At 44.0% G+C, this 13,142-nt stretch overlaps 1 protein-coding gene across 1 annotated transcript in view; it reads right to left on the bottom strand.

Annotated features, from left to right (window-relative positions):
* DHX8 (DEAH-box helicase 8) overlaps positions 1-12,157 on the bottom strand; it is a 28,370-nt gene extending 16,213 nt beyond the window's left edge. Inside the window, exons 1-10 of the mRNA XM_082371477.1 lie at positions 11,799-12,157; positions 7,494-7,579; positions 6,605-6,677; positions 6,101-6,186; positions 5,019-5,128; positions 4,290-4,631; positions 3,765-3,909; positions 3,468-3,671; positions 2,687-2,774; positions 819-916 (exon numbers count right to left, since the gene is read on the bottom strand). Of these exons, the coding sequence (XP_082227603.1) occupies positions 819-916; positions 2,687-2,774; positions 3,468-3,671; positions 3,765-3,909; positions 4,290-4,631; positions 5,019-5,128; positions 6,101-6,186; positions 6,605-6,677; positions 7,494-7,579; positions 11,799-11,946 (1,380 nt within the window). The 5' untranslated portion in view covers positions 11,947-12,157. The remainder of the gene's footprint in view (positions 1-818; positions 917-2,686; positions 2,775-3,467; positions 3,672-3,764; positions 3,910-4,289; positions 4,632-5,018; positions 5,129-6,100; positions 6,187-6,604; positions 6,678-7,493; positions 7,580-11,798) is intronic.
* Between the last annotated feature and the right edge of the window lie 985 nt (positions 12,158-13,142).

The raw sequence follows: 13,142 nt of genomic DNA, 5'->3' as shown, positions 1-13,142 counted from the left end.
GTACTATATTCAGAGAAAATGAACAAGGACAATGATAAATCACTGAAGAAATTAGGGATTTTGGGCTTGAAGATGGGAACCCCAAGAGAATGGACATGTAAGAAACGGATAAGAATTCTTCTGAATGGTCCTGAGAACTAAAATTGAGACCAATGAGATGCCTCAATAAAACATATTCAGGTCTACCTAAAGAAGAACTATTGATCAGATCCATCTGGGGATGGAATGGGTCTCCTCAAGGGCTGGTGAATTCCCTGTCACCAACACTGTCAAGCAGACATGAGAAGACCACGTGGGAGGAACACTGCAGAAGGATATATGGGCGGATTACAAGCATCAGCTGGGCTGGGAGATCTTTAAGATACCCTTTTCCAAACCTAAAATTTTATCATAATTATTCAGTGAATTCTTCTCCTCACACTGCCCTCCACAACACCCAGTGCTATAGCTTTCTACTGGGGGGCCCAATTGCTCAAGTGAACCCTTCAAAATTGCCCTTGAATCTGCAAGGTAATGGTTCAAGCCCTAAAGCCTAGGCAAAGGCAGTGATGGTAGATCCAGCACTCATATTTATCTCTGCTTCCTCCCAAAACACACTAAAATGAGAGTGTAAGAATTTAAAAGGCAAAAACAACAAAGCCAAGTCAATCTTCCTCTAAAACAAAAATATTCTGGACCCCGACCAACAGTCACTACTACCTCCCGTGGCCTGAGTTCTGCTTACTCAGATCTAGTAACCTGCTCTGAAAAACTGAATTGATGTTTTAGGAAAAGAAGTTCACTTGACACGTCCAGGTTAGAGTCTCAGTGTTTCTCACCTTAACAATTTTGATAGGGCTCATGTCCATGCTTTGCTTGGTGTGCCCTCTCAGGAATGGAGGCTCTTCCTCAACCAGTTCAATCTCAAGGTCCTCATCTAAAAGTCCCCCAAAAGAAGAATTAGCCAAAAAAAAAAAGAGAGAAATGACTGACCGTTTTCACCAAAACAATACATTTCCACAGGCATCAGCAATCTTTATCAAAGATAGCTCCCAAGGTCAAAACTCTAATGCAGGTGACTGTTTCCCCCTCCGCCAGCCATTTCTAGGGCATTTGTGCCCCAGCCCAAGAACTTGATCAGAGCTTTTTTCAAAAGAAGTTAAGCCTCTGGAAAAATGCTGTCTGACACTCTAAATGGCACTAAGGCATTTGCCATCCAACTTCATATGGAATAACTCCTAACCCACAATAGATTAGGGCAAAAAAATTTAGTTGGACAAATGGACAATACCAAAAGTTGACAAGGATGTGGAGCAACAGAAACTCACTTACACTTATGGTAGAAGTGTAAATTGGTACAAAAACTTTAGAAAACAATGTGGACTGCCTGGTAAAGTTGAATACACACATTTCCTACCACCCAGAAATTCCCCTCCTACATGTTTAGGAAAAAGAGATGGTCTTGCATATGTGAATTAAGAGACAAATACAGGAATTTCATAATAGAACTATTCATAAAGGTAAACAAAAAAACCGAGAAGACAGCCTATATGCCCATCAAAAGTAAAATAAGTAAATAACGGTAAATTTATATACAGAAAAACTCTACAGCAATGAAAACGAGCAAAAAATAACTATAAAAATCAACATAAAGGGACTTCCCTGGTGGTACAGTGGTTAAGAATCTGCCAGCCAATGCAGGGGACACAGGTTCAAGCCCTGGTCCAGGAAGATCCCACATGTCACGGAGCAACTAAGCCCGTGCGCCACAACTACTGAGCCTGCGCTCTAGAACCCGCGAGTCACAACTACTGAGCCCGTGCACCACAACTACTGAAGCCCACGCGCCTAGAGCCCGTGCTCCACAACAAGAGAAGCCACTGCAATGAGAAGCCCACTCACCGCAACGAAGAGTAGCCCCCACTCGCCACAACTAGAGAAAGCCCGTGCGCAGCAACAAAGACCCAACACAGCCAAAAATAAATAAATAAATTTAAAACAAAAAATCAACATAGATAAATATGGAAAGAATGATGGTGACTCAAAAAAAAAAAAAAAAGTTCAAAAACAGACAAACTGAACAATACAATGTTTAGGGATAGATATACAGTAGATAGTAAAACGCTAAAGGAAAATAGGAAATAATTAACACAAAATTTAGAATGGTGGTTACCCAAAGGAGGAAGGAGGAAGATCTAATCAGAGAGTGGCATGTATGGGTTTCAAAGGTGCTGGTAGGTAAAGTTCTACTTAACTGGGTGGTAGGTACACAGATGTTCATTTGTTATTGTTATATAAACTATATACACTTTATTAAGGAATTTATTTCACAATTTTAAAAAATTGCCAATGGGCTAAGTCAAAAATTGTTCCAGGGCAACTCAGAGGTAATCTAGGCGGATCCAGGGTTTACAGAACAATTACTAAAATGTGAGATCAAATTCACTCCCCAAAATACAATTATGACTTTTTATATCCTAAAAACTGAATAAGCAACAAGTGTAACAATATATACACATTTATCAGAAAAATGAAGTTTTTTGCTTCCATCATAAGGAGACCCTTTTCCTTTGAGAGATGAGTGGTGAGACCCACGGAACAAATGAGCTTAACCACTGGGTTAAACTACAAATAAACCCCATCCACGGCTCAACTTGCCAACTGTCCTCCCGATCCATTATCCTGCTCCATCTAAGTGGCTGGTTACCTTCTTCATCATCCACTTTAGGGAGAATGCCAGTCTCTTCATCAAAGTCTGGAAACTCTTCTTTGGAAAGGACATTGGCAGCAATCATCTAGCCAAAGGATAAAAGGAAGCATTTGTCACCTGCTAGATCAAAACTCTTCTTTTGTAAGAGAGTTAATACAGAGATTTCATGTAGGAAACCAAGGTTTTTTCCTCTGCTGACCCAGGATTGCAGGGCCTTGAACACCGTATATCCCATCCCTAGGGGGGCACGACAACGTGGTGCCCAAAAGCACAGCTCAAGGGTCTCATCCCCAGGATGTGTTATCTGCTCCTTCCCTTGACTCCATAGCATTTTGCACATTCCTTATTATGTAATATGTAAGCCTTCCCAGTTATTTGTTTCAATCTATCTCCTCCCCTGGAGAAGAGATCCTCAAGGGTAGGAACCATGATAGGTCCTCATAACCCTAGCACCTGCACAGTGGCCTGGCCAACAGCATTTTTATGTTTACTGACTAATGATGAGAACAAGAATGAACATTTACATAACACATAACACAGGCAGGCACTAACCTAAGAGCTTCACTTCTACCAACTCGTTTAATCCCCACAATGTCACCACTGGCCCTGTTTTACAGATGGGGGCGTGGAGGCACAAAGAGGTAGTGTAACCTGGCTCAGGATCACAAGCTAGTAAGTGGCCTGAAGTCAGCCAAGCCATCATGCGCCAGCGCCCGCACTCCTCACACCACGCTACCTGCTGAATGACTACGTGGCCATAAGAGCAAACGGCCCCAACCTGCTTGATCTCCCACTTCTCCGGGTCAGAAATGCGGGTAAGGCGCTTGCGCTCCAGTGAGTCGTCCTCTACTTCAGGGGCACTGACGAGGGAGAGGTGGGTGGGTCTATCCGGATTCCTCATAGAGGTCTCCTCGTTGGTCTCCCCAACAAGATTCCGTCGTCGATTTGGGTTTAGATCTTCTCCAGTCTCTTGATCCACATCCTAAGGCACAAAAACAAGGGACATAGCCTACCTGCTGTCCTCTTATGTTTCCCTGGCCATCCGTTGTGGCAACAGGCTGGATATCTCACCTACCTTCATGCTCAAGCTGGTCTTGGTCCCAGTGAAGGACAGCACTTTGACCTTGACCCTCTGGCCTTTGCTCACCACATCAGCCACATTGGCCACACGGCCTTCCCGGCGGAGCTCAGAGATGTGCACCAGGCCTTCCCACCGTTTCCTGAGGGAGAGTCACACACGTCTAGAACATGCCTAAAATACTTTTTCCCCAACCGATTTCCACCCTTGTTGGAAATGAACAAAGGGAAATGGTCTTAAACTCAAGAGGAAAGTTCCAAGAAGGTGGCCAAACAATAAAATAGGATTACCACCCTCCCAGAGAAAAAGTTGGGGGCCGGGGGCAACAAATTCTCATCTGTCTCAACCAGCAAAAGGGCAGATCTCCCGAAGGCAGAGGAAGGAATAAATGGCTCTATGACATTTCAAATAAAAAGTCAACTTCTAACAACCTGATACAGTAATTTTTTAGAATGTGAAAATCCCCAGTGATAAAAGAAATTCTGTCCTTCAGTGGTGTGAAAGAAGAGTACCAGCCATTACCTTAGTCCCTCCAGCTGCACAAAGCATCCAAACTGCATGATGCTGGTAACTTTGCCGTTGTAAACGTCCCCGATGGCGGGCTCTTCTGGGGGAGGGCGGTCCACATACTTATCCCGCCATCTGTCCAGATTCCTCTCCCCATACTTGTCTCGGTCTTTCCGGTCTCTGGGGGGACTCTGACTTCTGCTCCTGGACCGATATCTAGACTTCCCCTTATTCCTCTCCCGGGTCCGGGATCGTGATCGAGAGCGGGACCGGTGTCTCCGCTTGTGGTCTCTATTGCGGTCTCGGTCTCGCTCGCGGTCTCGCTCTCGGCTCCGCTTCTTCTTCTTTGTCTTGTCCCTAACAAATCAACACACACCTGTTTGAAAAAGAAACCAGCCCAATTCCATCTTTGCCTTCCCAAGCACCCAGCACAGTGCCATGTACATGGCAGGTACCCACTAAATGCTGAACTGAACCAGAGTTGCAATAACTATGACATCCCTGCAAGCCAATAAAGGAGGCCACAAACATATTTAGCCTCTTTCAACCTGGATTTCTATCTTCTGAACATCTCAGCATTTGCTGCATAAACATTCTCGACAGGGAGCAATGAAAATAGATGCAACAGTATGGTACGTGGCCAGTCTAGATTCTGTAAACTTGCCCAAAATTTTGCTTGGCTGGTCCACAATTCAACTATCACCATATCCTAAACCTCCAAAGGACAGGACGCTAGGGACAAACCGGTGCTCAGCGTCTCTGTGCTTCTCCTGGCCTGCTGCGCTGGGCATCAAGGCCTCCAGTTCTTTTAGGACATCCACAGCGACTTTCACATCATCCTCATCCAGCATGGTCTACAGGGGCAGAGGCAGTCAAGTTAGGAGAAGAGGGGACAAGAAAAGTCACTCAAGAATCTGTACTTCAGGTACATCTACAAATCTAACACCCCCTACATTTCTGACCACTTATGTGAAGAAGCAGAGAGGACAGAGATTTCCAACACAATTTGAGATAGAGGAAGAAGGAATGAGCAAAGGCTCCTGGAAATCATTTCTACACTTGGCAAATCCCCCTTGTCCTTAATACAAGCCTATGGAAGGCAATTAGATATCACCCTTCCCGTGAAAGCATGAAAGTGATGATTATAAACAGAAAATAGATGTCAAAATTTTTAAAAAGGAACTCTCCCACTACACTCTCTTCCCTCTTTCACCTGTTTTATTTTTTTTTCCATAGTTCTATTAGCTATCAGCTATATCATATACTTACTTACTTGTGTATTGCCTGTCTCCTCCCCATTAGAGGAGTTTACGTGTTTATTTCCTGTCCCCACCCTAGTACTAGGATGTAATCTCCAAGAGAGCAGACACTTTATTTAGTCTATTTTGTTCACCGCTGTACCCTGGTAGTTATAACAGTGCCTGGCACACAGTAGGTACTCAATAAATACTTGCTAAAATGAAATTTAAAAATCAAAACACTTTAAAAATAGGATCTTCTAATACGTAATAGAGGAAAAAAAAATCTAATTTCGCACATCAGGCATCTGTTCCAGAACCTTAAGTTGTTTCATACTTATTCCATATCCCTAATCACTGCTTTCCATAATTCCCAATCTCATTTCCCTAAAATATGGTTCTCTGAACCCTTTAACACTACTCTATACAGCAGTATGTGCTCAGGGAGTGACCAAACACTTTCACTTTGAAAAATATGTTACAGTGTAGACAAACTTAAAATTAATAACTAATGAGACAAAGAAAAGGGGTGAGAGGGGGGAAAATGCAGTTATAGTAGACATCCTCATCCTCTCATGGTAACAGTACCCGAACAGAAGGGTTGTCTGGTTGGCATAGGACTGGAAAGAGTTCCTTCAGCTTTTCTTTTTCAGTTTTGGGTTTAACAACTGGATCTTGTTTCATTAAAGCACATGAAGGGGTTAAAAAAAAAAAAAAAAGATATATTTAATACTCTTAGTGGTTAACAAAAGAACTTCAACATTAGATTTGCACCAAACTAAAACCAGAACATTTTCCTACATATTACTCACATACATTACTATAAACGTAATTCAATTTTCCAAAAAAAAAAAAAAAAACACTGATTACAAAACCCTTAACAAACTATCCCGGCGTGGTGGTGGGGAGTATGATTCAGTATTCATTTGATTGGTTATGTCTTATCATTTTAATTTTGTCTTAAGTCATTTGAAAATTTTACTAGAACATTTACTTGCTCAGCAGCTGCTGCAAGGGAAATAAATGCAATTTATAGGACGCTTACAATCTAAACTATTCTGGAGATGAAGCTTGGCTAGGAGCTCTGCTCACCTTTGCTTGTGGAAGGCTTCATTGGAGGCCGCATGGTTTGTATGAGACGCAGCAAGTTACTAATAAGAGAATCCTTTGAAAAGAAACAACAAAAATTGTCAGCTCCTGGATCAGTGCTTAAAAACACTAAGAAAAGGGGTGTCCTTTAGAAAAGGGTGGTTATGCACCTGAATTTAGCTAACTGGGACAAATGAAGCATAGAGTGTCAACCTAATATGGCACGAACCTAGTAACATAGCCTTAGAGAAAGCTAATATTTAGGACTCTTTGGGGGAAGTAATTTAGTTCCCGTCAACCATTTTATTTCCCATGGTTTAGAACTACCTCTCAAACCTAGACTCTTGCTTTTCACTTCCTGATTCACAGGACAAGAATGTAAATACCCATAAAGACTTAATAATGGTGGGCTTCCCTGGTGGCGCAGTGGTTGAGAGTCTGCCTGCCAATGCAGGGGACACGGGTTCGAGCCCTGGTCTGGGAAGATCCCGCATGCCGCGGAGTGGCTGGGCCTGTGAGCCACAATTGCTGAGCCTGCGCGTCTGGAGCCTGTGCTCCGCAACAAGGGAGGCCGCGGCGGTGAGAGGTCCGCGCACCGCGATGAGGAGTGGCCCCCGCTTGCCGCAACTGGAGAAAGCCCTCGCACAGAAACGAAGACCCAACACAAGCCATAAATAAATAAACAAAAAAAAAAAAAAATTAAAAAAAAATAATAATAATGGAAAGCCTGCCCCATTTTCCTAGAAAGGTGTCACAGGTAATTTGGTTACATTACCACTGCTTAGTGGCATGAAAACACCACACTTAATGGCTTACTTGATTGGCATGTACTACCAAAATTTAAATCCAACAGTGACATTGAAACAAAACAGGGGTCTCTACATACACATACCGTGAATTCTGCACCATTTTTGACCAGTGAAGCCTTAAAAGTATCAAAGGTGGTATTTTTCTCAGCAAGACTGATCACAAATTCAGCTGCAAATGAGAAAAGGGATTACAACAAGAATGGAGACTTGAGCAAGAAATCAGTTTCAAGTATGTTAAAAATAAAACCAGTTGGACTATCCAACAGTCATAAAAACCGACGACCACCATTCAGTAAGGGTAAAGAAAGAATTTAGGCTACCAAGATTATCCATGTATATTCTAGTTAATTTTCATAAGTAAAAAGAAGAAATGGCTCATCAGGCCCTTGAGTGTATTTAAGGCAGGAAGACCCCCTTGTCCCAGATCACTGTCCTCTCTTCATGAAACTGCTACGTATGTACTCCACCATATAGATTCTAGAGGCAACCACGTCCAAGAGCATGAGCCCATGTGCATGTGTACATGCGCGCACACATGGACACACGCACAAATAGGATGCTTTCTACAGTTTCTGAAAGGACACACCCGATCTATATATGAGGGCCAGGCAGCTGCTGGATGGTACAACATCAGAGTCGGTGAAAGACTCACTTGCCGGGCTTCCCTGGTGGCGCAGTGGTTGAGAATCTGCCTGCAAATGCAGGGGACACGGGTTCGAGCCCTGGTCCGGGAAGATCTCACATGCCGCGGAGCAGCTAGGCCCGTGAGCCACAACTACTGAGCCTGTGCATTTGGAGCCTGTGCTCCCAACAAGAGAGGCCGCGATAGTGAGAGGCCCGCGCACTGCGATGAAGAGTGACCCCGCTTGCCGCAACTAGAGAAAGACCTTGCACAGAAACGAAGACCCAACACAGCCAAAAATTAATTAATTAATTAATTAATTAATTAAAAAAAAAAAAAAAGGCTCACTTGCCCCTCTCCCCCAAATTTTTCTCTACAAACCGGCCTAGTTTTAACATTTCTAATATTAGAACTATTAATTACGAGACTTTCAGGAGAAAAGTGCATTATGATAGGCTGAGATAATAAGCCTCACACTGTAAGTTCTACAAGAAAATTTTAATGATTTCATTTGGATTTTTTTTTTTTTTTTTTTGCCGCACCGCTCCGCTTATATGAGATCTTAGTTCCCCGACCAGGGATTGAACCCGCATCCTTCGCAGTGAAAGCATGGAGTCCTAACCACTGGACCGCCAGCAAATTCCCTTCATTTGGATTTTAATCCTTAAAAAATAATAATAACATGGAAGATCTGGATAGCTAACTTATAAACTGGTAACACCATACCATTTCCATGCTGAAATTTGCCTTTACCTTTTTTATGACATTAAGTGAAAGCCAGATGCCATCAGCTTTTTTTAAGTAACAAGTTAATAACAACAATGTCAGTGGTTAAGACTTTTCAAACATCTTCTACATGCCAGGCACTAGGCTAAGTGTTTCACATGGGTTATCACCATGGGTCTCACAACAACCCTCATAGGTAGGTACCATTATTGTCCCTGTTTTACAGATGAGGAGGCTGAGGGTTCGAGACAGTGACTTACCCAATAATAATTGGTGGAGACAGGATTGGAATCCAGAAATCAGATTTCAGAGCCCAAATTCTTTAGAGAAATGTGGAGGGAGAACTAAGTCACATGGTGCTAGTCATACAATGCTCAAAAGAGCCAATCCTAAAGCAGTCAGCAGCATATTCATACTGCAGCCGTCATTAATGAGGATTTTTTTTTTTAATTTTCAGAATTATATGAGGACATCATTAAATTAACTGAAGTATCAAAAACTGGATCAGTAATTAAAAACAAGCTCATTGTTGAAAACAGGAAAAACAATGAGACTGATTTAAATGATAATACATCAAGGTCAAAATCAAAAGAATCAAGTCAACAAATAAAACACAAAAGAAGTAAATATATACCTTTTTGTTATTAAAACCAACTCTGGCAATTTAGTTTCATCAAAACAATATTGTCTATCACACTTGTCCAATATTAGTATTTTTAATGTTACTGGTTTTGTAATTCTGTGTTTAACAGTGTGATACTGTGATTTATAAGAAGAAATACATATTTGGTCGCCATCCCTGGCATGGAGCTCCTAAAACCCTTGGAATTTCCTAAGTGCAGAGAGTAAGTTATCTTTTTTTTCTTATGTTCCTGAGATAAGCTTAGGAAAGCCCCTAGGTAACTAGGATGAGGGCTAGTTGCCAGGGAAACCAATCAGGAGATTAGAGGGCTGGAACTTTCAGCCCCAACCTGATCTCTGGGGAGGGGAGAGGGGCTGGAGATTGAGTTCAGTCATCAATGGCCAATGATTTAATCAACTGTGCCTATACGGTGAGGCCTCTATAAACACCCAAAAGGACAGGGTTTGGACAGCTTCCAGGTTGGTGAACACATGGAGATTCGGGGAGAGTGGGGCACTCAGAGAGCATGGAAGCTCCTCTCTCCTTGCCACATACCTTCTATTTAGCTGTTCCTGAGTTATATCTTTTTATAACAAACCAGTTAGGGACTTCCCTAGTGGCGCAGTGGATAAGAATCCGCCTGCCAATGCAGGGGACACGGGTTCAATCCCTGGCCCGGGAAGATCCCACATGCTGCGGAGCAACTAAGCCCGTGCGCCACAACTACTGAGCCCATGTGCTACAACTACTGAAGCCCATGCGCCTAGAGCCCATGTTCTACAACAACAGAAGCCACCGCAGTGAGAAGCCCACGCACCACAACCAAGAGTAGCCCCCGCTCGCCACAACTAGAGAAAGTCCACGCGCAGCAATAAAAGACCCAACTCAGCCATAAATAAATAAATGAATATAATAAACCAGTTAGTAAAATGTTTCTCTGAGTTCTGTGAGCCACTCTAGTAAATTAATCAAACCCAAGGAGGGGGTCGCTGGAAGCTCAGATCTATAGCACCTGACAACTTGGACTTGCAAGTGGCCCTCGAAGGTGGGGGCGAGGCAGTTTTGGTCTCAATAACTTTTTGTTTCCTCTAAAAGGGGCTAAGGCATTAGAACAGGTAGTTCAAAAGAGAGAGAGAGAAACAATGTAAGCTCACTGACCAAGGGAATCTACCTTGTTCTCTACTGTATTCCTAAGCCCCTAACTCAACAAAGGTTTGCTGAATGAAGGAACATATTACCCAGAGAGATAACAAACTGACGAGAATATCACCTCATTATTATCTAAAAGAGAAGACTGAGGAAAAATGACACAGGATAGGCACATCTTGATGGGAGGCAAGAGAAAAGTGAACTAAAATATACAGGTGCTATATACTAACCCTGTGAAGAACACAGTACCATACCTATTTCACAGATGAGAAACACAGCTTCACAGAAACTACATCTTACCCAAGATCACACATCTAACTTCCCTGACCCCTCTTTGGCATGCAGGTGTCCCTTTCCTTCCATCCCTCCAACTGATGACTTCATCTTCATTTAGAAAACAGAACAGTCACATTGGAACTCTCTCCCTCATCTCCCTACACCAATCCCTAAATCCATCTGCATCTACAACCATATTCTGTCCTCCTTCCTGTTAAAATGGATGAAGCATCCCTGTACCTGTCAAAAAATCCCTCCACTCATGCTCTCGACCCCATCCATCCCTCTGCCTTCATAAGGACTCCGCCTGCCTGTGGCCTTAGCTGTAAGACCGCAGTCTTTTCCATTTTCTCAGTTTGGGTTCTCCCTGTATACAGTTTGTCCCAAGACGTCTAATGTTTGACAGACACTAGACACTGGTGCTTGAGAGATAGTATAAGCATGAATGGTCAAGAGCACAGTTAAAGCCACAGACTACAAAAGACCTGGATTCCAGACCTGGCTCACTCACATTTGATATGTGATCTTGAGGGGTGTTACTTAATTACTCGGAGCCTTGTTTCCTTAATCTATAAACATATACTATCTCACAGAGTGGTATGAAAACCAGATAAGATAATGTAAGTAAAACACTGAGCATCATATCTGGCATGTAGTGAGAACCCAATAAGTGTCTGCCATGAATATCATCATCATCATCATCATCATCATCATGTGGCTCTACGTTGTTGCTGTTAACGCTGTTTAATTGTCTGTGGCTGAAAAAAAAAACAAAGCGATGGCCGCTCCAGGTTTCACTGACAGCTCTGGGAAATGGTTTCTAACAGCTCGGCCTGGAGGGCTCTCAAGAGGAGGTCACTGCCGCAGGTTGCCTGGGCCAAGTCTCTGACAAACAGACTCACACGGACCCACACACTCGGTCCATCAATCCCCTTTCTCCTCCGCTTCCCTCAAGCCCAAACCCAGATGCCGCAGGGACGTCCGCGGACTCACCCAGATCCTTGTCGTTGATCCCCAAGTGATTGTCCAGCTCAGTGCAAACCTTCGACACTAAAGACAGATACTCGAGTTTGGCTAGTTCTTCCGCGGGGCCCAGCTCTGTTCCGTGTACGGCTCCCGCCGTGGCCACGGCCACCGCCATGGCTACGATTTGCCCCGGGCCCCTCACTGCCCGCCTTCGGAGCTACTGTACCGCCGGGCCCCCTCACTGCCGGCCTTCCGAGTTACTCCCGCCCCGCTCCAGCTTCCTCTTCCGGGTCCGCGCCCCTCTCTTTTGTTTACGGTAAATTGATATCTCCAGGAGCTTCTCTTGGCGTTATCGGATGGATCATAGAGATCAGACAGGAAGTGCTTAAGGAAGGGACGGCTGAGTGGGTTACTCTGCACACAGGGAGGCGCCCTCTACAGGCCAACGAGCTTCTTGGCCCGCTCTCAGGCTCGGAAACGTTCATTCTCCACGAGCTTCCGCCCTATGTCGGCAGAGGGCGACCGGGGCCTGCGCAAGGGGATCTGGGGAAAGGGGGTCGCGACCTCCCCCCATAGAACTCCCCTCCACCCCGCCGAACCGCGCCTTAGAAGCCTTGAAAAAGGTACCCGAATTCAAGTATGGAAAAGGCAAGATTCTCTTTACAGCAGATCCCTATATTCCTGGGGCTTTGCTTCCGCTTGGGTCATGACTATCTCAAGCGATTCTGTAACAAAACAGCAGGCGATGGAGTCTAGTTCTGTCATTAACTCATTTTACAGACGAAGAAACTGATACTTCCACTATCTAGCTGAGTGACCTTGGGCAAATTAATCTCTTGGGGCTTAGTTTTCTCATCTGTAAACTGGGATAATGTTGCTCTAACTAGGTTTAGGTGATGATCAAATGAGATAACTGTACAAGGAGCCTGACTCGTAGTAAACACACTACAAATGGCAGTTGCTATAATCCCAAAACTGAGACAATGGTCACCGTAAAGTCTGTCAAGTGTAGATCTCCTCAGTCTGAGACCCCAGAGAGCCACCTGGCTCCTCTCTTGTGAAAACCACTTCTCAACCCCCGATTTTCCGGATGCTAATACCCTCAGTCCTCTCAGAACTTGTTCCCCCAAATATCAGCTGTGCTGTGAACCCAAAGTTGAGAAGCTCAGGTCTCCCAGCTTCTGCTTCAGGCCCCCTTTTCCTATGTGACAGAGGTGAGGATTTTCCCACACCACACTGCTCTGCGTGATGAATGAGGAAACAGAGGCACCCCCAAGTGAGTGGCTGTCTCATCAAAAGGGATGAAATCAGACCCTTTTGCTTCTGGCTTCAGGCTACATTACACCGCTGCACCTTTGAACTCTGTTCCTC

The sequence above is a fragment of the Balaenoptera borealis genome (genome assembly GCF_965194805.1).
Source record: "Balaenoptera borealis genome assembly, chromosome: 20".
In the NCBI taxonomy this organism is placed as follows: domain Eukaryota; kingdom Metazoa; phylum Chordata; class Mammalia; order Artiodactyla; family Balaenopteridae; genus Balaenoptera; species Balaenoptera borealis.
This window is presented reverse-complemented; position numbering and strand designations above follow the sequence as displayed.